The sequence below is a fragment of the Numenius arquata genome, chromosome Z (genome assembly GCF_964106895.1).
Source record: "Numenius arquata chromosome Z, bNumArq3.hap1.1, whole genome shotgun sequence".
Classification (NCBI taxonomy): Eukaryota; Metazoa; Chordata; class Aves; order Charadriiformes; family Scolopacidae; genus Numenius; species Numenius arquata.
In genome coordinates this window covers 26,146,306-26,172,410 of record NC_133616.1, presented here as the reverse complement: position 1 = coordinate 26,172,410, position 26,105 = coordinate 26,146,306, and the positions used below count along the sequence as shown (strand labels likewise).

General features: G+C 34.9%; 1 protein-coding gene across 2 annotated transcripts in view; it reads right to left on the bottom strand.

The window, feature by feature from the left end:
- Window positions 1-26,105, bottom strand: part of AP3B1 (adaptor related protein complex 3 subunit beta 1) — a 160,504-nt gene that overhangs the window by 31,003 nt on the left and 103,396 nt on the right. The window contains exons 21-23 of one of the 2 annotated variants that reach the window (XM_074166857.1): window positions 22,584-22,656; window positions 21,651-21,757; window positions 507-738 (exon numbers count right to left, since the gene is read on the bottom strand). In XM_074166857.1, the coding sequence (XP_074022958.1) occupies window positions 507-738; window positions 21,651-21,757; window positions 22,584-22,656 (412 nt within the window). Of the gene's footprint in view, window positions 1-506; window positions 739-21,650; window positions 21,758-22,583; window positions 22,659-26,105 lie in introns of both variants that reach the window. The other variant, XM_074166859.1, reaches the window with a different exon arrangement.

Here is a 26,105-nt window from a genome sequence, read left to right as displayed (position 1 = left end):
CCCTTTCCAGTTCTATTATAAAATAGAGACACTTTTGTTCCTTCTGACTATACCACAATATTCAGTAAAGCTTGAAAAGAAAATAATTGTGAATATATAAATCAAAACCTCATTCTTCATAGTAGCCCACTCTGGACTAAGGCTGTAAGAGAATTAAAGTTTGTGGGGAGACAGAAAAATTTTATTACATCAACTGGAATTGATATAATATAATTGATATTTCAACAAGCAGCTAAGCTTTCAGGCCCTTAAGTTCTGATCTAAGCAGTTATTTTCAAAGTCAAATAAAAGTAAAGGAAAGCTGAACTAAATTTTTGTTAAAATTAGATTATCTAAGAAAAGATAGTTGCCCGCGTGTGTGTGTGTGTGCAGGTATACATACACATATATATAAGCATACATACAACTATGCAAGCATACATACAACTATGCAAAACCACTTTCCTATATTTGAAATTTTGGGAAAGATTAAGATTCTGTATTTTTTAAGGATAGGATACAATTACCTATTGGATTAAACTCATGCATTCTCATGCCTGGAGGTAATTTCTTCTCTCCAATGTGAATATTCTCTATCTTCTGATCAGTTGTATTTGTTACTGTCACTTGCACAGACACCATACGATCACCAAAAATGCCTGGCTGTCTTGAGAAGTGATAATGAGCTGCTAAACCTTTTCCGCTCATTCGATGAAGCAGTTCATGTGGTTTTGTTGGCACAGAGACTTGGGTAGTGACCTGTTAAGTACAAAACAACAGTTAGTGAATGGTGTAAGCGAAGAACAGATAAAATGATAATTAAATATGGCAGTTTTCACTCAGCTAGAGTGCCTGCTTTCTTTCAGAAATTTTAGTGAGCTAGAAACATGTAAGGATGTATTCAAATCCATAAACAAATTGCAGTAATAGATATCAGATAATAAGGCCTAAAAATAACATTGCTGGTGCTGAGAAACAGCAGCTTTAACTTTGCCATATTTGCCTCATTTTCCATTATAAATAAATTTATTTATAAATAAATATTTTAACTCTACAGTTTTCCATTAAATTATCAGAGGTTTTTTAACATAGGTAAGTACTTAAATTAATTATGTTGTTTCCAACAAGAAGTCTCCCTCTGTTCTATGCATCAGAACTCAAGGGTGACCCCGAGCCCCCTGCGTACTGTGAAAGTATAGTGAGAAATGGTCTTCTCCTTCTCTTGTTAAAACCACAAAAAATGTTGCCTAACAATTACATATTTTGTTGCCTAACAATTACAATTACATATAGTCAAATACTAAAAAACCAGCTGTATAGAGCAGAAGGATGTTGCCACTTTTTTAATAGTCTTGCTGCCACAGGCAATAAGAGAAATCCCAAGGATGCCTGTATCCATTCTATCCTGAAGAAGTACCATGTATAAAAGACATTCAGTGTGCAAACAAATTCCCAGAAGATACTGCTGCTAAGGAAATCCGTAATCATGAGCCCAAAAGCGCAAAAGCAAGGAATATGCAGAAAACTGCAGAAAAGTGAATTTGAATTCTTTAAACAAGTTTTAAGGAAAGGCTAGGAAATTACATGAAAGTAACACCACACAAACAGAACAGAGGTTGAAAAAGCCAAATGCTCAGCTTGAAAATCCCATTTGTCTGGTCCACGCATTATGAGCTACTGAGCTTTGTAGTATATCTGATAGATATATCTGTTTATCTGTTTCCACTGATGAGTGTCCATCTTCTCTTGCCCTCCCTATAGCCCTGCAGGTGTAACTAAGTGAAAGAGACAACTGCAAATAGCAGGATGTTCAAGACTCCAAGCAGCTAAGCAAGGAAAACGGGCTTTTATCTTGCCTTCCCTACAAAACTCTTACAGGTTGCAACATCTTCCTGACTGCCACATTTAACATCAAGGGGCTGGTCTGAAGGCTTAGTGAACAATTCCAGTAGTGTGAGAAGCTGGTAAGAGCTGGGATTTAAACCCACAAGGTGTTACAGTAATGGCAGAGTATCTGGAAAATGTAAGGCTGTAAAACAATCCTCTTGAAAAACTGAAGAAGAAAGGGAGCACGTAACAAGCTTGACCATCATCTTTGAGCACCAGTTTCTGAACTGGAAAGCCAGCCTAGTAATATCCATCACCTCAAATGAGTATCTATAAAGATCAACTAATAAATGTTCAGAAATGTGAGCGTTACATTGATGAAAGCTGAAGAAAACTACATAAGGAAATGAGTGAGTTTGTATTCAGAGGTGGTTTTGGAAGGTGCACTAAGTTTCACACATATCATACTGAATGAACAACAAATAATGAAGGAAAAAAGGCAGAAAGGCTTCCCATCCCCTCAAAACTCAGTCACTATGTGACTGTAATTAAAACAACACACATGGGATGGGATCAAGCAAACACTTCTGCAAAGGCTTCCATGTAAGATGTAACTTTCAACTTTTTACCTAGTCTTTCTTTCTCTAATACACAAAAACTGCTATCAGGGTTTTTTTTACAAACAAATTAATGATTTAGCAGTAACCTTCAGCGTGAAGACGAAAGGCAGTTTCAGAATACATCTGAACCGAGGGAACTCCACAACCCCAACTTCTAACACATATAATATACTAATACTTTCAAAGTAACTTGGTGAAGTTCAGACAATTTCTTCCCACTAGAAAGATGATGTAATGTCCTCAGGGACAACGTTTTTAGTTCTCCTATATGATCAGAAGAAAATACAGCTGTTTAGAATAAAAAACATAGCCAAATACTTACATTTCTGTCCCCCTTCAAATATATACCACTTGAAGAATATAAGCACCATCTTTTTAAACAGAGTTGATTTTTTCGGTACAATTACTAATATCTGACAAGCAGGAAAATATCTAATACTTTTGTCCAAGAACACAATTCAGTGAAACTTTACAAGATCCATAATGACCAGGTATCTTTTTACTCCAATGCCATTTCATGTGCATAAAAATACGATTAGGGTTACTTTTACATAGCTTAACTTTAAATTATGTTTATAAAATAATAACTCCTGTGACATCACATGACCAGATTTCTGGCTAATGCAAAATGAATGGGAAAAGTACAAATTGCATGGACCTCTAAAGTTCCTCAAAATTCAGAATATCTTTGAATACTAAAACCAAACTTCAATAGATTAATACTCCGCTTAGATTTCTAGAAATAACTGACAAGGTAGAACTCTCAAAAAACAATTCAGTTGTCAGGAAATAAGAAAGGAGGTACTTCGAATAGTAAATATCTTATTGATACATAGAGGCAATAGCAATTAGAGGTTATAAGCAGTCACATTAGTACCAGTTAATTAAGCCATTGATGAAATAATGAATAAAACTTAAGTTTTAAGATATAATAAATATCTTTTTTAAATTCAAGCTTAGCCTTTAACTTTTAACATTTAATTCAATTTGAGCTGGACATGCATAACAGAAAAGTTATTTCATGAAATGGTTCACCCATTTTTCATTAACAATCCTAGGAAATCTGTTTTATTCATGTTAAAATAAGTATTTTGAAGTACGCTAGCTTCTCTGTCTTAACATATAGTTGGTTTTATTAATATGATGTTATTAATAGCAATGAAAAAAAAATTAGTCAGAAGTCCAAAATGTAGGTACATATGTATACACATACAGCAAAAATCCCTCACTGTACTTAAATTGTAACACTAATTCAAATTTTACTGAAACCTTCCTGTGATTTTTAGAGATTTTATTCTATGCCCCTTTCAGCTTTACTTCTCATGTTTCAGTCATAATTTCACTTGTGAGCCCATTCACTTTTATTTTCAATATACTATACAGAGCAATAGACATGCAAAGGACAGCCAGAATAATGACATTATCTTTTAACCATCTTCCTTCCCATAGAACATTAATTTTCAGTTGCATTTAACACAGCAGCACTAGAAATAAATAAAATGTATACATGCTGAACAAAGGAATTTAGTTCTGGAAGATGGAAATTTTCAAGCCCTCTACATGTTAGCAAGGGTTTTGAGCTGGCAAGGCTTGCTGTGACTGTAATGCAGTCTATTTAACAGATGCATGAGTTTGGTAAACAGAATTTTTTGGTTTTATTCTGAAATTTTTAATGCATACAATTGCAATATTTAAAGAAACACACAGGGCAGATACCTGCAATCACTCTGGGGTTAAAATAATCCTCCAAAGAGTTAATAGAACAAGAAGCACCTAGTAACCAGCAGATAATCCCCTACAAATCTTACACAGCATATGTTTAAATAATAGAAGTCGTTTGTGTACCTTTGGATGGTTTATGAAAATAACCAATCAATTCTGCAGACACAACATTATTTCTAAAGGAAATCTATGTGACTCATGATGCCTGCAGATACACAGAGACAAACCACACATATTTTATCAGTTTATTACAGTAAGCAAATAAGCGTGGAATGAGAGTGCACATAACTGTCTACTTAACGCTTACTGAAACATTTATAAGAGCTGTTATCTCCCTAATAACAGACAGACAGTGTGCAATTTTAGAGAGGAGAAAAGCTTCATATTTTTTAACACTTCACTAAAAAGTAACTGAAGAGTGTAAAATGAAAAATACTCTGTGCAGTTAGCTGGTAATGGACCATATTATCAACTCAAGTTAGATTTATAGGATACAAACTAGTCACTAATAGTTATTTTATGACATAGCGTGTCTGCTTTTTTTGGGTGAAGATTATTAAGATTAAACTTGCAAAACTTTTTTTTTTTATACAGCTGTTTAAAATGACAGAAATAAAAAAAATAATCAAATATAGACTGTCCTCCCACCCCATTTTGACTGAAAGCTACCATGAATTAAAAGTCAGAGTAGGGACTCCATGGTGAAGCCATATGGGAAAACTGTATTGGTATGAGTCAGATTGGCCCCCATAATAACTGCACACATTGAAAGATCATCCATCACCCTAAAAGAAGCTGCAAAATTTTTTAAACAACTTCTTATATAAGAACAAGAGGGGCAACATTAAGATTTTGCCTTAAAAGTCTCCTACTCATTAACCACATAAAGGAAAAATGTAACATCACTGACAATACTTTTGGCTTTCTCTGTCACAACACAGCTGACTAGCTATAAACCACTGAATCCTCTGCACATGAACATACTCCTTTTTGCCAGCTAAGTCAGTCCTTAAAAACTAAGCTGAAGTTAATACAAAAAACTATTTTCCAAAATTATTTAAAATAAAAAGCACTACTAAAGAAAAGGGCTGGGCAAACTTTCTTGTATGAAGTATTATTATTAAGCACAAAATTATGTCTGTTCTCTTTTTTCTTTTGTATTTGTTCCTTAGCTTAATAATGCTGTAATAATAAACATAGATTAACTTTTGATCCTGATTCAGAAATGTATATGTTTGGATAAAAACATATTATTGGAAAAAAATATTTGCTTCCAAGAATGATGATAATTATAGTTCTATTCTTCTAAATTATATTCTGTTAAAGCAGTGGACTGAATCATTTAATCTAAGTAGCCCTTCTACTGCCCTCCTATTGGCAATATCCATCACATAATCCAAGAATGACCTACTGAGCTGTGAGAGCTATATCCTCTCTTACACTCACTGTAAGGCTATGTTGCTCCACAACAGATAAGAGGAGAAGGGCTATCGCATAGCCCAGCCACATTTACATGATCTTTCAACTGAAGCTATGAGAGCAACTTAACTATAATTTTATAGCATTAGGAGAAAGATGGAAAATGAGGCAAACAAAGGAAAGACAACTACTAGGAGGAAACAGTATATTCATGATCTTTTGCTCCATTACCAATTACGTATTACTCATAGTCACAAGGCAATGTCTTCCTTACACATCTCTTACAAAATAAAAGAATTGGTAATTCATAAAAAGATATTAAAAAAGCAAACGAAGAATTGCAGAAAGAACGTCAACATCCTAGTCTGCATTATCTGAAGACGCTGTAGCAAACCCCAACATTAGAGCATACTTAAGTCACACTAATATGGATTGTGAAACTAAGGACAGTATTCCTCTGATAGGGGGGTGGAGAAACCAACCAAGCAAGCAATCTCATATTTTCTGCAGTCTGGGAAAGCAAGAGGATACCACAATTCAATTTGGGCTAACTTACCTAGATATACAGACACTTGAGGACATCATGTCAAATTCTGGAAAATACTAATATAAACTTTCCACCAAAGGCACATTTAACTGCTCTACATGCGCTAAACACCTTCTAAAAGCCATGTCTGCTCGGCAGTCCTTAAATTTCTAATATATCCTAACTCCCTTCTTTTTGCATTGTCACCAACTTTTAGGCTCTGCGCTTCCCTAAATGATTAATATGTCAATGAGGTTAATTGAAAATTAGCACATTAATGCTCATACCTTTAAACCAGTATTGGTTTCTGACAATTTCAGACATTAGAAAGTGAATTCCAAGAGTTCTTACTGAATTTCAACATTGATAGAATAATACTTTGGTTTCTAAAAACTTGCAAGGAAAAATCAAACACCCCTCCCCCTCAGTAACTCGCATTGGTTTTTAAATCACAATGAGATGAATATATAATAAAAGAGCACTTCTATTATACTGCTCATAGTCTCCCAAAATTAATCATTTTCTCTGGTTTTTTTTTTTTTCACTCTAATATTTGTATGGTCTCAAATAGGTATAAAATAATCCTTTCAAAGAGTAGTGTGTTCAAGGTAATCTATAAATCTGGAAAAGATCAAAATCATGTCTAATATTAAATTATCCCTTTTCTAATATTTTTATGTCCCTTAGATTTTTTTCTATGGTTCTCTTAAAATATAACCACCTAGACAGATTTCCAGTAACCCCTTATCAGTAAAAAGTATTGCTCTTACAGCATAAAAATGACTACATGATATAAAGGAAGCAGAATTAGGCCTTAACCTGGAGTTCATGAACAGTAGAAAACTCTATTAATCCCATACCAGATTAATCAAGCACTTTTAAAACTAAGCGTGCACTTGTTTTGCATTTTATGTGTAGCTGAAGGCCAGTGAGACAGGTTGTACTTTGCATGTATAATAGAGCTTAAAGCTTTATTTTACAGCAACACATCATTTTGTTTGGGATTTGGCATCTTTGCTTTTTACTTCTGCTGAGCATAATGAATCACATGGATAGCGCAGTGAAAATATTAGTGAAATATTCTAAAAAGCCACACAAGAAAGAATTTCAGTAGCAAAAAAAGTGGGAATATTCTCACAATTAAGTCAGGGTTATTACACAAACATGAACGAAAGGGGTGAACTCAGTGTCATAATTATGGGCCACAAACCTTGGCATAAATTGAGAAGTGCACATTCTTGCCCATAGGTAATCTCTGAGATCACCAGTCGGCAATGAAAAGGGATTCAACAGATACTAAGGGAGAATCTTCTTTTAATTGCATTTGCAGAAACTTCCCACACTTGAGTGCTTAAACTGTATCCCAGTCCAAGTTTTAACTTCTGAAATAGCAGTGACCAAACCAATTCAACCTCAAGATTCACCATCATTTTTTCCTATGTACAATTCTACAAAGCAAATAGCAAGGATCTGGTGGCTGATGCATGTGTGTGAATTTCATCAAGCAGCATGACATTTTAAGCTCCTTTGCAATAGTCATTAGACTTTTCAAGGAAAAGGCATTCTCTCAATATACAAACAAGTAATTTACTTGAATTTAGTGATTCGATCCTTCCACTGACCACCTAACTGGAAAGTCTAAGGATTACCTGAAGTAGTTCAAAAGTTAGAAAAACAGAATAAGGTGGCAGCCTCATCATGCACCCGAATTATGGACTTGAAATAGTGGATGCTGCCAAGAGAGATTAATACAGATTTTGGCATTGAGTCTAAATGACTTCAGAAAAGTTCCTACAAATGGTTTCTAATATATTGTTTTGATTTTGGTAAACAGCCAGTACTCTAGACACCTCTAATGTGAAAACATACTGAACCCTACTGGCTAAAATGTATAATTTTACAGTTAAGGTTATACTGTAACAACTTCTGCATAGTGGTTTCTTCCAACAGAAGCACCAAGTTCAAACTTTCCCCCAGAAAAGGACCTCTTGTGCCAGGATAAGTGTGTAAGTTGAAACATTTACCGCACAGTATTACCTACGAGACAAATCGAATTCAGCCTATAATACGGAATATTTGAAATCTAGCACTGATATTTATGAATGCTAAAATGTAAATTACACTTAAAATGTAATAAAAAAAATAAATTACATTAAAATACATTGCTGGCTTAATACAACTATATTTGAATCTTGGTCACTAATATTTTTGTTGAAGAATGCAACATGTTATTTTGGCTTCTGTCATGATGATCTTAATGCACATTAACCCACCTGCAAGGACAAAAATCTGAAATCAGCACTGAGCCCGCTGCATGTATACACCTATATTAGCACTTCCTCAATGTGGGTGTAGAATCTCTGCATGTACTGGAATACCTCTCTTATACATGATATTGATGTGCCAATTTTTCCCAAGTTTTATTTCATCTTACACATAACGTTTTAACCTGAAAAAAACCATATTCCTTAGTTTACAAAAATTACAGTTGACCTAACTGAGATCATTGCTAAAATACAGCTTTTCCATGATTTGTTTTCCTTCAGCTTCACTTTTTGGCCTTAAAAAGAAAGAAAAAAAGTCATCTGATACAGTCTGTTAAGAGAGGTTTATTTATAACCAGTTACCTTCAGTTTCTTTGCTTAAATTCAAAAGCACACTTCCTTTTTTTGGACATGGAAACAAAATTCGTGGCATCAAATGACTTACTCAGCCTCCATGAGAACACTTCTTTTCACACTTAACTAAGAAGAAATGCCACTCAGTCCCATCCACACATGGCTCAGAGTAATGTAAGCAACAACATGCACAGCACACGGGCAAACAAAACAACCTCACCCAATGGATATCTCTAATAAAGGCTCCACTGTGCAGACACAGACCCTGAACACAAGCATGCTGCTTTACACAGTAGCTGTGGCCATAGTTAATCCTCAGCTGATGACTGAAGGCAAATTAGGCTGGTAATTTTTTCTCACCTACTTTTGAAATTACCCTGGTACTACTATAGAGTATTTCTGCTACTGTTGTCTGAATCCTCCAAAGATTGTTAGTCAACTGAGCGCAAATGTAGCAGCAGGAAGACTGTGACAATCACCATTTATTAAAACTTATTCCATTTTAAAGCAACTTTTAATACAAAAATGCACTTAATAATAGTTGAAATTTATGATTTATGTAGTAAGCATATGTTCTAATGCTGCTAATGTTACAAAGCTCCTTCAGCAGAAATGGTAAAATGATTTTTGTACATTTTTCATAAGAACATTTCAAACTAATAACAGAAGATTTGTACACAAACCTTCTTTTACCGCCATGAATTCCTAAACTCCACTATATAATTAAAAGATCTGTTTTACAGCTCTTATGAATGTACTATTCCCCAATTCTTCTGGCATCTTCAAATCAAGAACACAAATGCTAGGGACTAGAAACACCAAGTGACACTTGTATGCAGCCATACAAAGGTGGAAAGGTTTCCTAATCCAAGTGAATAGCAGTTTAAAATGAAAAATTTCATCAACTGCACAGGAACCAAAACTAATTCAGGAAGATTCTAGAACTGCTTTTTTAAGTCTAAATATGTCAATGCACTGTTCACCAAGTCATTAGGAGAAAAGCATGCAAAAAAAAAAAAAACCCCAATGTGAAAGTGTGGCATTAAAGTGAGGTTTTTAAAACCTGTCTCTCTGATGGCAATATATTTAATCACATCATTGTTCAACAGTCTTTTAAAGGGTCATCTGTCTCTCCAATATCCTCCAGAGTCTATGAGATAAGAGGACTGAAAACATTTCTAAATGATGCTGGTGTGAGACAACAGTGGCACATCACTTACCAACTTTTAAAAAACAACCTTAGCACGGATTTGGAGAGGGGCAATGGAGGGTATCCCACCTTCTGCAACTGTTAGCGAGAACCTTTATAGTACATAAAAATACGTCTGTATTGACATGATTTAAAAGATTCCAAGTCACCTTACTTTAACAACTACAATGGCCTTGCCTTTCACTTATTTTGTACTGCTAGCCCACAACTCGTGTGGCAATACACAACTGTTCTGTGGCAGGAGTGATATGCCCTAACAGCAGCACCTCTCAATGAGTTGAGTCAGCCCCATTCATAGCTTTTATTTTCAATGACAAAATATTTATCCTCCCAAACAAGCTTTAAGTTATTCTTAACATTCTGGGACAAAATCTCAATATTATAATTTGAATATCAGGTGTTTCATTCCATGTGATGATGACTCTTCAAGTAAAATTGACAAGATGGAGTCTTATATAAATCAACCAAGACTTGGTTATTTACTTTTTAAAATATGCCAAGCTAAAAAACCATCACAAACAAAGTTTCAGAAGTAAGAGATTATGTTAGTTATAAAGCATTTACTCCTATTTTCGTCTATATTTAACAAGTATTTAATTTCAAGGTTTACAGACCCTCAGAATAGTTAGACATATGTGGAACTGTATATAAGTAAGTTACAGGCAAATTTTCGTCCTGATCAGCAAAGTATCTTCTGGTGAAATCTTAGGTTTCCCTTTATGCTGCTCTGCCTTCTACTTTTTGTGCAATCCAAGCTTCAGTTAAGCACAGAGCAATCAAGAAAAAAGGTGAACAAAAGCAACTTATGCCCATTGTAACATCCTTATACCCGAAATAATTAGCTGTATTCACAAGTAGTGATTCATATACTTAGAAGAGCTTTGGGACCTCACCATCACTGCATATTGAAATCCATAAACTGTCCCCCTCAGAGAGAAGGGGAGTTTCAACAAGCAGTTTTCAGCAGATTCTCTATAAATTCTGAGCAAAGAAATAAAAAAACCTGTTTCTTTATTTGGGATTAGCAGAATATTCCAATCGACATGCCGATAAAGATATGGAACGACACAATTTAAAATTATAAAGGACTTCTATGTTTTTTGAGTCTCATACCTCAGTACAAAAATATAAAAACACCAAACTATAATCAGTCATGTAAAAAACCCTGTGTACAATCTCTAGATGTAGCTGAAGGAAGTTTATAAAAAATATATGCTGCAACAGCATGAATCTTTGAATGCAGAAAATATGAAAAGTTGTATTTTTATTAATTTCTAGCTAAAAGCTTGAAATTTTTCTTCCTACTCGGATGTGTTGCCCTCAGAATACTCATCATAGTCTCACAATGCTGTGCTGCAGGTGACAAATGCAGAAGTCTTTAACATCAGGAAACTCAGTTTTCTACTTTATCAGTTTTATCCATAATACTGTGCAAAGAAATATGAAATAATTATAGCTTGTTAAACAGCTATCACATAGATAGTTTTCAAAAAAATAAATTCTTGCTGTATCCTAAAAAAAAGTAATGTATTAGGTATACAGTTGTAATGAAGTTGAACTGACTGTTATGTATAGTTAATATATGTTACACAAGAAAATGGTATCAACAGCCTTCTAGGTGCTGTATAAATTCACATGCTATTTCTATCATAATTCTGCTTTTGCAGTTAAACAAACTTTGTCATAGGATCATCATTTACTGCGACCCTCTGAAAATAAAGTGAATACTGATTAGCACATTTTCTGGCACATGTCGTGTCTCTGTCACTAAACAATGTCTTAATTTTAAACTCTTGTTCAGAATCACTGCTTTGACAACTACTGTCACTACTCAAGGTCTGCACGAAGCTTCAAACTGCATATTATCACCCATTGACAAACTCGACATTTTATGAAGAGCCCCTTCTCACACTGACTTATCCTCCTTACCCTGTGTAAATAAGTAACAATTCATTTTATAACCTTGACTTTAAAGTCCAGCCCTTCCACCCTCTTTTTTCTTCTTCCTAAACAACTGACAAAGAACAAGGAAGCTGATTGAAGGGGTCCATTATGTATCAACTTAAAGAAAGGCAAAGTGATTGATGAAACTAGCAGTCACCTTCACTGCTAGCTACTGCACCTGTATCCTTTTTGTCAAATGACCTGAAAATCCTGCTGACAGTTTAACATTCACCACAAGGATACACTCTCTAGTACTGTAGTTTTAAATATTTTTATTTGCTCAGAAATTCATGAGAACGTTTTTTTTTTTTAGGATGGAAGTACATATTTAAAATTAGTAGTAATTTGTATTTTCTTCCCACGTATCTTGTGCTTTCTAATAGTTTACTTGGCAAAACTATTAAATAATACTTGCCAGTAAGCTGGCAAACCACAGATCTTCTGCAGGTGTCACACAGTTAAATCTTTCACATTATCATCACCATTTCAGTAAAATTTGCCAACAGTTATAAGAGAATCTCAGTTAATTTCCTTATCACAGAAGAAAACCAGTTTCCAAGTTTCAGACTAAGTTTCAGAGCTTCTCAGAAACAACTGTTTAAAAATAAAAGCTACTTTTTTTTAGTTATTATTTTCAGTTTTAAATAATACCTGGGTTATTTAATACAATTCTGGGTTAGCAGATCAAGTGAAACTTTCTTTTAGGTTTAAAAAGATGATTAAAAATGCCAACCCCAAACCATTCCTATGGTACTGGAGCTAGTCTACTACTCTCTGTATGGAATGAAATTTTCACTGGGAAAGTGACAACTGAGAAGCAGCAAAATCTCAAAAAATAATAATAATAATAAAAAAAGCTGCTTTACTCTGTGTGGGACACAGCACCATTTCCTTTGGGCATTTATTACCTGTTAAAAACCAATCTTTTGGTGAGTGGCAGTTCAGGGTTTTTGAGAGCAAGCCGCAATATTTCTTCGGGTCTGCAGAGTCATAATTAAAGCTGAACTGAGTGGAATTGGAGAGGGAAGGTCAGCGAGGTGCCGTATGAGAGATGAGGCTGGGCTGATGGGCACCAAATGAACAAATTATGATGGGCCCCACTCAATGTGATGAGGTCAAATGCTTGTTTCTACCCACTGACAGTTCAATTTCCCTGAAATGTCTCTCGGTTCTCTATGAGCTAATTATGAATGAAAAGTTATCAACTGCCCTCACCAAAAAGAGCTTTCTTGGAGCTTTTAATGTCAAAATATTGTTAGAAATGCATGCTGGTCCAGATTTTTAGCCAAACAATACCCAGAATAATCTAAATACCAGTGTTACACTACATACTTTTTGCTTGCAGTATAGACATAAAACATTCTTCAACTGCTATTAGATATAACACATGAATTAATATTACCGTTTATTATCAAAAGGTACTGTGCTTATAGCTTTGAATAACATAAACCACATAACTTTCAAATATTCCCATATAACTATTAATTTCCAAGAAAACATTGCTGGATTTTTAGTTTTAAAGTACCAATGCTCAGCTGTATTCCAGCATCCAGATGGTATCTCAGCACAACTCTAAAGCAACTGATAAAAATGCATAGTTCTTTCATGGAGTCTCAGTTTTCAGAGTAGTCTCCTGATTGCCTTTGTGAAATACTATCTTTTGAAAATTCAAGCACATATGGTTTCATATACTTCCAAAGTTTTAGATAAGCAGTAAACACAGAATTTTTTAAATAGACTATTAAAGAAGTTGAATCTTTGAAGTTAAAAGAGAATAGAGAAGTGAAAGGACTATAAAACTAGTGATTGAGTATAGGAGCGTCTGACAAATTCCAGACTACTTATTTGCATACAGAGATAAGTTGGAAGACTTTTTTGTCACAATTATTTGCTGCTTCAAAGTTAAGAAATGACAGTAGTCTAATGCTTTATTCAGAATGTTACCCAGCTTCCTTTTATTACAAAGCTCTATTTGATGTTTACTGACAAGCCAGAAATTTTAAAGGAAACTCCTAAGTGGTGAATAGAACTTTACTTTGCAATGTATTTTTACATTAATACATGTGCTACCCATGTATTTGGCACTGCACAAGATGGAACTGTGTGAAAACATTAATTATACCAACTTTTAAATTATACTAACTATTGCAACTGCAACACACATATAGTTACAATAGGATGTTAAAGTCAGAGTGTATCTGATATATATTGATCTATAAAATAAAATTATTTTTCAGATGTTAAGCACATCACATAAAATAAGTGGGGATAATGTAAAGGGAAACTTTTAAGTCAATGTTTTCTAAAAATTCAATATAATATTAAGGTTGCTTAAAGAAACTGGCTAAAATAAGCAACTGTAATAGAGTAAGAGAAATAAATCTTTAATCACAAAGCTCGAAGCAATCATCTATGTGGGTAGCATATATAGCTATAATACAAAAGTAAGCCTGAAGGTTTTCAGTACAGTACAGTATTAAATTTATCAATATAACAATTGCTGTCATTGTAGCTGGCATACTATCTTATTAGACATACTGTTGATCAAGTGTTATTACTACAACAAAAAAACACAACTGTGCTGCAGAGACTTCATGTTTAAGTACCACAATTAAGAACAGAGAAATACATTTCATTCATTACAAAACCTTTTCAGGAAGTTGATTTTTTCTAATTCTTATTGTAATTGCATTGTTCTAATCCTGTATTATAAAGGCAGCTGCTTGCCTATCATTTGTACTTTCCTCGTTAATCCTTACTCAGTGAATTAACCTTTAATTACAGCTGTTAAAATTGAAATGAGCCTCTTGTCTGGCTGGGGCTGCCCCCTTCCAGTGCATGAGACTGATGAAAATTTTTAGGGTCAATGAATATGTCCCATGTCATGTCTGATAGATGCTAAAGATGTGAGGAGGTAAATGTTACCTTAGAAAGATGTGGTTGAAATTTTTAAGAGCTAGGTTTTATTCACAAAATAAAACAGAGATACAGCTTAGGTTAGCTCTCTCTTCTGTCTGAGTGACGTAGCATAACACACATACAGACACACTCTATTTTACATACATTACCACACTACATATTTAAAAAATAACTTACGGAACCATCATCATGCATTACACATGCTTGTTTTCAAACCCCTAGTACCAACTCTGTTTACAGCAGTCCTATTTTAAGGAGCATAATATATGTATTTTTCATGTTGGAAAGAAAAAGAAGCATAACTTCAAATTCTCTCATAGATCTAAGCATTCCAGTCTCAAAACAGTTGGATTAGTTTTAAGGACAGTACTGACTTCTAATGTAAGGCAAAAGAAGATCGACGGTCTCTTCCCAGTAACTTATCTAAAGGAGTTTCTTTTTTGCAATAACCCTCCCCCCCAATTTAATTTCTATTTTATAAGGAGGATTTTAATATTGCAATTGCACTTTACTTTGGAATTTTAGCACTTTTATTCTTAAATACAATACTTGAATATTGGTTTAATTGTTTTCTCTCCAAAATAACAAGACAGCAAAATAGCATTGAATTAGGATCATTACTGTTAATCAAAGACCTGGTTATACAGAATACAATTTAATGAATATACACAAGTTGCTAACTTATTATACATGATATTTATATCATTATACATTGCATATAATTTATAACTTACATGTAACTTGTCAAATGTATACATTATATATAACAGCAGAAATAAAAGACCCAATCTGGAGAATATCTAGTACTAAAACACACAGTAATCAACTAAATCAATGAGATTATATATAGTAATAATATAATATACCTCTCAGACTGGACATACTATTATTTGGGCCAGTGTCTTGTATCAGAAACTTGTTTCTGATGCAGAAGAAAGATCATGTTTGAACTTCCAAATTAAATTCTCTAACTTATTTTAAAAAAAGAAGTTGAAAGGTCTTAATTTTTAAGTGTAGAGTTTGTTAAGTATCAGTACATTTAAAAAATGTTAAGACGGGCGTTTTTTAGGCTTGGTCACTAATACTTATCACAATATCGATAAATGGATTTCTAATTAAAGAATAAAGGTGAAAGGACACTAAAAATAGTATCATAGCAGGTGTTCTTTTCTTAAGCTATCATTTTTTTAAAAGTATGTGGAAGCAATTTCTGAAAGGACGTTATATCTTTCAAATATTTGATGGTAACATATACTATGTTACCAATTTAAGAACACCCTCTTATACAGCAAATTTATATAAACACAGAAGTATAAAATTAAGTATGTAGGGGGTCTTTGTTTCACTCCTCCTGTCTTGGCAATGGTTAATATCTGCTGATGAGCAGCTACATTCATTTGTAGATCTCCAAGTGCTTTCCCAAGGTGAGTAAGCATCATTATCCTCATTTTTCAGATGGAGAACTAAAAGATTAAGTTAATCCCTCCAGATCACACAGCAAGTGGTAAGCCAAAAATAGAACTCATTTTCCATATGTAACACCCAGTTCTGTATCCACTGGACCACACTACCTTCCCACAAGCATCAGTCACACCTAATCAGCTGCATAGCTGAATTTTGGGCAGCACAACTAAAGTTGCTTTTTAACTCTTAAATTTAAGACTATGCCTTTTCACTTGCTTCATAGGTACAAACTTTTCCAGGCACCCTACTAACATACAATATTTGTAAAAAGTGGTTCAATTAAGCCTTATGCTAGTTACAAATCTTTTAGAGCACACAGTAGGGGAAAATCGAGACACTGCAGACACTTTGAACTGTTCCACATGAAGAAAGTACCATCTAAAGAAATGAAGATGGAGAGAAAACCATGCAGAACTACAAAACCATCTCTGCTCAGTGTGCGAGTGTGGTCAACAAGGCAAACAAGTTACATGCATGCACATGGATAGGATACATGTAAATTATCTTGTGGCACACTCTCCTCTTCAACTCCTCCCAACAAACCTTCCCCATTTCAATCTTTATGTAAATAAAGGTGGGCTTCAGAAGTACCTTGAAAATATCGAATGCATAAGAAAAAGCTCTCCTGTCACAAGACACCAAAAAGATAAGACATGTTTTATGGGAAACTGAAAAACAAAGGGGAAAATGCTAAACTATAAAAACCAATAAAATGATATCAAGGATACCATAAGCCTGTGTTATCCTAACACAAAATCACTAAAACTTCTGACAAAAGAAAAGATGTGGCTAACATTGAAAACTGATTTAAAAGAAACATCTTTCATCTGACTAAAAAAATTTTAGAAGTGTCATAAGAGTGATGGGGTATATTTACAGATATATAAAACTAGTTACTTAAAAACCAATATTTTTTTATCAGAATCTCTCTGAGAACACAGGGCAGAAGGGTACCACGAATCTAGTCAAACCATCACACATCACACACAGTCTGCTGCTATCAGAACTGATTGCACAACATTTCTCTCATGACATTAACAAGTTAATGTTTCTTCTGATGCAGCCATTCCTGAGATAAGAACTCAGACCACAGCTTATATGAATCATAAATGCATCTAGTTATGGAATAATTTCTGCTATCAAAGCTCTGAAAAAATAAAACTCACAAAGCTGAGTGCATGCCAATAATTATTTGGAAGAACTACTCTTCATTCGTCTACTGAAGGCTTTGGCAAATTCTTAAGCACCTCGTGCTAACTTTTCCTGCAAGCTCCATACCAGACTAGAGCCATGATATAATCAGTTATTGCAATCGTTGTGTTCCCAGTACTTCTAAGCAGAGATCCTTCACACAAGGAAAAGAATATACTTCAGAGCCAGTCTTAACACTTGCTATAGTGGAATTAGAAACAGCCTAAAAGGACAAAGCAACCTAAATGATAAGAAAGTTTTCCCCTGTGAAGACCACCTCCAACAACTCAGAAATTAAAGCACCCTTAAAGGTATTCTCCTATTCTGAAAATATCTCTAGTTGAATATTGAGGGTGTTCATGTTTACTGTTTCTCAAGGAATTCTGTAAGTGTGATCAATTTGAAATTAAATGTATTTATCACCTGGTTTGACAGGTCTGCAGCTCGACCTTGACTTTTGTCAAAAGCTATTATTTCTGCTCTATGCATCGCCACTCTAAAGAAGTTCTCAAAGTGGATCTTAGTCAAAAGTTCTGTAGGAGATATGAGATAGAAAACAAGATGATTTACTCTTCCCTTCCTAAACAGTTTCTGTGGAACTCCAAGTAGTAGGAAACAATAAAAGCACATCATTGATAATAACTACTATCAAGAGAATACAACGACCATGCCAAATAAAACCTTAGTCAGTAAAGAAGTACCACTTCTACAATTATACCATAATTCCATATGCACAATAATTAATGGCAACCCTAAATTGTTGCATCAAATATTTTTATAAGTACCTCCTCACTACAACAAGAGTTTACCCCTGTTTTGCTACATGCTTTTATCAGGAACTTCTTATTCACCCTTGAATTGTCCTCCAAATTATCCTTTATTTGGGGCTGGGGAAACAATCTTCCCCCCTCAAAACCTACTCAACTCGGCTGATACTTCTCCACACTTTTTGCCCCAACCAACTGCTCCTACTGTCAGGACTCATATCCAGCTGTCAGTTTTCCCTTGCACTAACACTATTCTGAATTGTAACAAATATCTTCCTACCAAAGCAGTATTACCTTCCCACTAATTTTATTTTTTTAATTATATGCCATTTTTACCAGCTAATTATCATATGCAGCATACTCAGGGTCCCTCTCCTCTCACTTTATAACCTCCCATTTGGGGACAACACCCATTTCCAGTGTTTTCAGACAACATCTTTACACTGACAGCTTGCAGCTTTCTGTCGCCTCCTATTTTTCATTGGCACCATATCTTCAAGTATGGCTCAAGCCTACAAATGTATCTATCTAAAACTTGATCAACTCCAAATGCAGCACTTTCCCAAGCACTTAGGTCTGACTTCTCTTGTGTGCACATCCCAAAAAGCCCCATAGTAGCCTCTGGCTACATCAGCTACCTGGTTCAGTTGCGCTACCTGAATATGGACTACATGTACCAGGGCAGAAGCATGCACAAGGATGTACTATGTTTTGCATCCACTTGGAAGAAAGTTATCCATAAATTACCAGAGAATTTTGGTTTTCCTGGAACAAACTATAACATGCATGTGTGCGTTTATACTAGGGGGAAATGTGCTATATGTAAACACGAATCATAAAAACAAATGAGCCACAGGACAAAGCATCAGGTTGTGCACTGCAGTTTCTACTCAAGGATATTTTGGTTTTGTAGGTTTAAAGGGACCCATACGATTACTGTAAAACCATTCTTGTATTTATGCTTTCTATAATGTTCAACAGCTATGAATCTGGAGTTATAAGTTTTCTAAAAGCTGTATCCAATTACAGTGCTGAATGATTTGAATAATAGACTGCCTGACATATTCCAAGATAAGTGGCTGCTACATTTCTTTGATATTAGGGTCATATACTGTACTTATCTATTTTTACTCCATGCTCTCCATTGGCTAGTAATAAATTAATTTCTCACTGTTAGTTTGGCATGTGCCCTAGAGTTAAATTCATTTTCTCTCCCATTGAAGGAAGAAAAAGTTTTCTGAAGAATGACAACTATCCTCCTTATTTTTAGAATTAGTAATCACAGATTAAATTCAAAATACTATTTTAAGAGGGACATTCCCACATAAAACCTTAAAAGCTGTTTTTATGTTTTCATTTTTAGCAAATTACCTGATGGTGCTGAACAACACGTGACAGTAGTTATATAACTACTTCCATGCAAGACTTTTTACAATACAAGAATATCACTTGAAAGAACAATTTTTAACTTTAGTGTTTAATTTTTGTTGCTTTCTGGTTCACAAAACTCAGCAAAAGACTTCATGTGCGTCTGCAATTATTATCAACAGCAATGAGAGCTGAGCTTAGATCTGGAAATAGAATACAGGCCAAAACACGTATTCACTATCCAGAGAGCAACAATTAGTTCTTATGTGATTTGAGTTGCTTCCAGAGCGAGGACTATGAGGAAATGTTCCAGCTTCTTTGCTGGTTACATGTTTTACCAGGAACTCAGCAGTACGAAGAAAAAGGCTTTCTGCAGAAGCAACCCTTTCATGCAGAACTTCTTCCACTGTTGAGCCCACACCTTCTAGCTCTTCCTCTCTAACACCTCCATTTCATTGTAGCTACCTTCTGAAGAATGGGGAGAAGCAATTTAGCAAAGGAACAGTGGCAATCATGAGGAAAGCAAGCATGAATGTGTGAGTGGAACACGTATTCATCTACTGTAGATGATGAAAGGACTAAAGACACTGGCAAACAAGGGGTGATCTCAAGCATCCAACATTACTGATTGCTATCTTTAACTTACCCTCAAAGATGGTAACTCTGAAGTAAAGCATAGAAACCGAAGTCATTCTTAAGCTAACCCAGAGCCAGGAAAACAGATGATTGGCTATGCTTTGAGCTGTCAAAGCCATAAAGGATGGCAAAGAAGCAATTGTGGGATTGCAATCACAGGAATAATAACACAGTTGTAGTTAAACTCAGGCTCGCGCTTAACACTGCATAGTGCACTGCAAAATAACTTGGAAGAGCATTTCTGGCATTTTCAGACTGTGTGACAGGTGAACGACTATGGATCAGGTAAAGCAACTGCACTTCCACAGATTGTTACTGCTCCACTTTAAACTTAAATTGCATCACAATTTTCTTAGGTAAGGCTAATATCCAAAAAATTATCTGAAAGTCTACCTTTTCAACACCAAATTTTAAAGCCTGTAAACATGAAACAGAATCATCAGCTGAGACCTTTTATTTCTTGAGTTAAATCATTGATGAACCTTCCTTACGTAAGGGGAATGATTTTCCAAAAGTATTGCTCCCAAAGTCAGCACAAAGTACTTTACCAGCAATTATTAAAGTTGTAGTATAGGTTCTATATACCAGCCTCATTAGAAACAGGGCTAGGCTAAAAAATGCCTGCGCCTCTGGTATTTTTTCTACTCACTCCCATCCACTTTCATAAGGGTAAGTATCATATGTTGCACTGCTGCATTTCCTTACTAAATTGCAAATTTAAATAGGACACACAAAATTACTTAAAAAAAAAAATAAACCAACCAAAAAAGAACACCACAAACAACTATCCTTGCCCCCTACAAATGAATGCCCTCTACCTCTATGACTTTGCTAACCTTAATTATATCTACAGTTTTGAGATTCCCTAATGGAAAGTGCTACAAAGCAGAAAGCACTAACAGAATGAATCATGACACATACTGATACACCACTGATTGTAAATCTATACCTTTTTATTTGCACCCAGGAGCTATGCTCTGTATACTCATGAAAAATTACTTCCAAGTAGCAAAATGTCGTAATTGGAGGCATGTACGGTAAACAAACAGGCTGAGGATTAACAGGTATGTGATTTTCTTGTAGTGTATTTTTGATAGTGTAGCAACTAGATGATTTTAAAGATTTGTATAGTTTGGATACTTAATTTGTGAATTAAAGTTTCCCTTAGGCAGCAAAAAAAACAGATTGAAAGAGAAGGTTAACAAGCCTTGAAGGCATCCTTCTCAGACATGCAATACTGCTACTTTACTCTACATTTCAGAATGTAATTATTACAGATCAAAAAAGCTGCCAGACTTGCATGTAAAACAGAAGGTCATAAAAGACCTCTATATGTAAGAGCACTTTTAAACAATCAGTTTAATGACTGCCTCAAAAACATGTGAAATGCTTAAATTAAGAATCCCACACACCCTACCCCACTTTTTAAAGGGTACTTACATCAATGACTGATGAACTCGACAGACTTAATCCCTCTAGGTCTGCTGCTAAACTTGGGGACAAAACAGCTGCTGTAGGAACTGCCACAGGAGTTGCCACAGGACAGACTAGAAGCAAAAAGGCAATTGATACTTACTTTAAAAAATTTTAAAATACTGGGAAAGACAATGAGTTATTTTCATCAAGTGTAGAAATGCTTTATGCCTTGATCTAGTTATTTTATTCTTGTATATATGTTTCTTAATAGCAGATTATTTTTTCAGACATATGGCCCCAATTGAACAATGAAAATATACATCCGATATACATGTATAGACTATGTTACTTACATTAAACTCCTTTCCCATTTTTTCCTCTATTTTATTCTTCAGTCTGATCCATACTGTGCAACACATTTTCATTTACAAGTTATGTGCAAAGTACTTACTAATGCAATTCTAACTTGTGTTGCAACTATAGAAGCAAACTTGAAGAATGGAACCATAAAGCATAGCCAAAAGCCACTGCCAGCTCTATCCCACCCTTTCAATATTACATTTTACCTTGTTCTCCAAAACCTGTGATTTTTAGTATCTTGTTATAGTACCACAATTAGTTCACAGGTTGCACAGATGTCGTAGAAGTAACACCCACTGGCATCTGAGAAAGTAAGCCCACTTTAACAGAAAACAAATCCAGACATACAAAAATTCTCAAAATAGATGCTTCACATACCAATACATTCCAAATTTTTAAACTTTCTCAGTTCTAAAACAAAATCACGTGTTATAATAATTATGCTTAAAAGTAAGTTCATAATTTTTTTTTTTTTTTTTGGTCAGGAAGCTGGTACAATAAATGAACAGAATCAATGTTTCAGGCATTTAAAATTCATTGAGTTAACTGAATTGAATTTATGCCATGGGAAAAATGAAGTTTAATCAAGATACTTACAATCATCTAAATCTAAGAGAAACACGTCTTGTTTACTTGGAGCTTTTCTATCTTGCACTGGTTTTTCTTCTTTCTGTCAAAATACATGAATATTTCATATTTTACCATATCAGCAAAAGAAAAGTCTTCAATACTTTTTTATAAAGCAAAGTGAATTTTCTCTGCTGTAAAAGAAAAATGAGAAAAATGTACCCATTTTCAGGCCTCGGAATTCAGAAAATTCACCTAGTGAGAACGATTTCTTTATACAGGTAAGCTGAACATAAACTCCACATTTGAGTTACATTTACCATTTACTACTCTGAAGCCCATGCTTCTGTTTAATATTAAAGTAGTTGCTACTCAAAGACAACTTTTGGTGACAGATCAGACACTTCGTAGAGATAGAAGCTTTTTTTTTTTTTTTTTTTAAGAAAAAAAGACTTGGCTACTAACATTTCTGTTTCCATATGAAAAACATGACAAAATTTGTTCAATCAGAAAGCAGTGTTATTTGCACTTATCTAGGAGAATGGAATCCTGTCCTCTGATTTTACTCAGTTGCTGGACAAATAATAAAAAGTTGATTTTTGTCACAAAAACATTTCAATTTTAAGCCTTAAGATGAGTTCTAATAATAAGGCCTGGCAGTACTTTAAGTGAAGTATAGAGCAGTAATAGAGTAATCTCACTGACTCAAACAGTATTTCAATAAAATTTGTTTCAATACAGTTAAATAAAGTTCTAAACACATCTACTAAGAGTGAGTGTTGATCATACCTACAGAACACAAGCAGCGATGATTCAGGACAGAATTTAGTGTGTCACAGTTCAACATGGACTCCCACTAGGAGGGTTTAGACTCCCACTAGGGGGGTTTAGTAACAACGATCGGTCTTTGGATGTAGCTAGAACCTCGACACATTACCTGCTGGATGCTTATCAGACAGTTTGTCACCATGCTATTCTTACCCACTCTTAAGCATCCTTCATCTGGATCAGCTGAACAACTCCTTCTTTTGCTCTCTCTGGCTCACTCGCTGGACATAAGGCTTTGTCATTCTTTCAGAGAACCTGTCAACTGCCTTTAGCCCTTAGGACATTGCTACTACCCAAGGTATGGCAAATAATTTAAACGCAGCCTTTCCGGGAGTCATGCTTCTGTGAAAGTTCTAGTTTACCAGTTGCCTTTTCAACAGCATGTGACAACCAAGTGCATATACATATATTATTCTTTTACTTTTTCTAATAAATGAACAGGTCTAAATAAATCAGTAAATCTGTGTGCCTGTTTGGGCTCCATTTCTTGGGCATTTTTTGCAAGATGCAATGGTCTCTTCAAGCACTCAGGATACAAATTCCTAGAGGAGCTTGGAGTCCTCTCAAAAACTCAGCAGCTAGAATCACTTTCTTTAACTATCACCATAGAATAAAATGACCCCTCTTTTCTGAAAGTGCATTTCCTTTCTTCTAGACTCTCAGCCTCAGAGTCAGTTGCAAACTAACAATAATGCTTAGTCTTCTTTCTCCCATTTTGAGGAGAAATTCCACCATTCCCTTCACAGAATATGGAAGAACATAGCTACTGTTCTCACTATTTGAAGCCACTGATGTTAACGACTATCAGCCTTGACCTGAGCCAAAATGACATTGCTTATTGTTTTCTTCCAAAAAACCCATGGCTCAAGTAGACAGTTGTCACTTTTATGATCATTACAGATGTGCTTTAGATATTCTGTGAGGAGAATAATATTGTGGACAGAGAAGAATGAAAGCCACTATTTTTAAAATTATTTTTAAATCAACATATTTCAACAGTCCTTATCACTGCGTCATCATTTCAGTTCGGATAGAGATAAATTTATTAGCAGCTGGTATAGGCCTATGTTTTGGATTTGGGATGAGAAATACTGTTGGTAAAACACTGATGTTTTTAGTTGTTGCTAAGTGATCAAGGCCTTTTCTGCTCCTCACGCCGCCCTGCGAGTGAGGGCTGGGGGTGCACAAGAAGTTGGGAGGAGATACAGCTGGGTTCCATACCATATGATGTCATGCTCAGCATATAAAGCTGGGGGAAGAAGAAGGAAGGGATAATCACATTTGGAGTGATGGCATTTGCCTTGCCAAGTAACCTTTACACGTGACGGAGCTCAACTTTCCTGGAGATGGCTGAACCCCTGCCTATCCATGGGAAACAGTGAATGAATTCTCTGTTTTCCTTTACTTGAATGTGCAGCTTTTGCATTACCCATTAAACTGTCTATCTCAACCCACAAGTTTTTTCTCACTTTTACTCTTCTGATTGTCTCCCACATCGCAACCGGGGGCAGTGAGCAAGCAGCTGTGTGGTCCGATCTGCTGGCTGGGGTTAAATCACAACACTATGGTATTTGAGTGTTCAACTACCACTGATTTATCTGAAACACAGAACTCCTCCAGACAAAGGAAATACTACAAAAAATCTTGAAAATGGTGCTAATGTTACTCCATTCCTTATATGCCTTGCCCAGGCATATAGTGAGGGGCTCTGCTGCAGAACCGGCTCTCTTGAGTTCCATTCTGGCCACATCTACCAGACTTCATTTTAATCCTCCAGTGTGATTACTAGCAAGCCACTAAGCTTCTTTTGGCTATATTTTTTAAAAATATCTGTGAAATAACGATAAATAGTATACTGCATAAGCTACAGGTTCTACTTGAATTACTCATGTCTATGAAGTGTCAGAGAAACAATTTCATGATAATTCGTTTAATGAATTCCAAGTCTTTTCATAGTATGATCTGGTGAATATTTAGCCTTGAATCAGGGGTTTAGCTTTTATCTGCAGCACAACTTTTTTGCTACAGTACAAACTCTTCAGACACTGGAACAGACTAAAAGAGAACATGGTTAAACAAAATGCAATATTTTTTTTTTTTAAAAACCCTCAATTTCTGAACTCTTTCACTCCCTACATCCACTTATCCATAAGATACAGTTCTACTTCAACTATGATTAAGGTTCAAAGGCTATTTTTAGCTAGAGTTCTATATTTGCTAATTATTCCAGTAGAGATGGAATTTCTCCATTCTCTTTTATTATGCAGCCAATTAAAATCTATAAAAAGTCGCTCACCCACATGAGAGGGTATAGCACAAGGATGAGAATTTTGAATATGCTTCAGTTCTTCTAATGGCAGCATTGCTAAGTCAAGATGTTTAAAAAAAATTAGGAGTCAGAGCCAAGAAATCCCCTTACTGTTAATCTGTTTACCGAAGACTATTAAGATAGGACATTCTACATCACAAATAACACCAATAGTATTCTTCAGATTGTTTTTTCTGTTACTTATTTTGCCATTCTAAAGTAGTTACTAAGTGCATATCGCAAAGCTTGATATGTAATTTTATAAGATAAAACGCACTCCTGTACTGATATTATTTTGAATCTACTACATAATTCTTCTTTAAAAATGGGGGGGAAATCTTTCAAGAGAATTTATTTCTTACACTCCAAAATAAAATAAAATGGTCCTAATATATGGTACAAGTACAGAATTATTA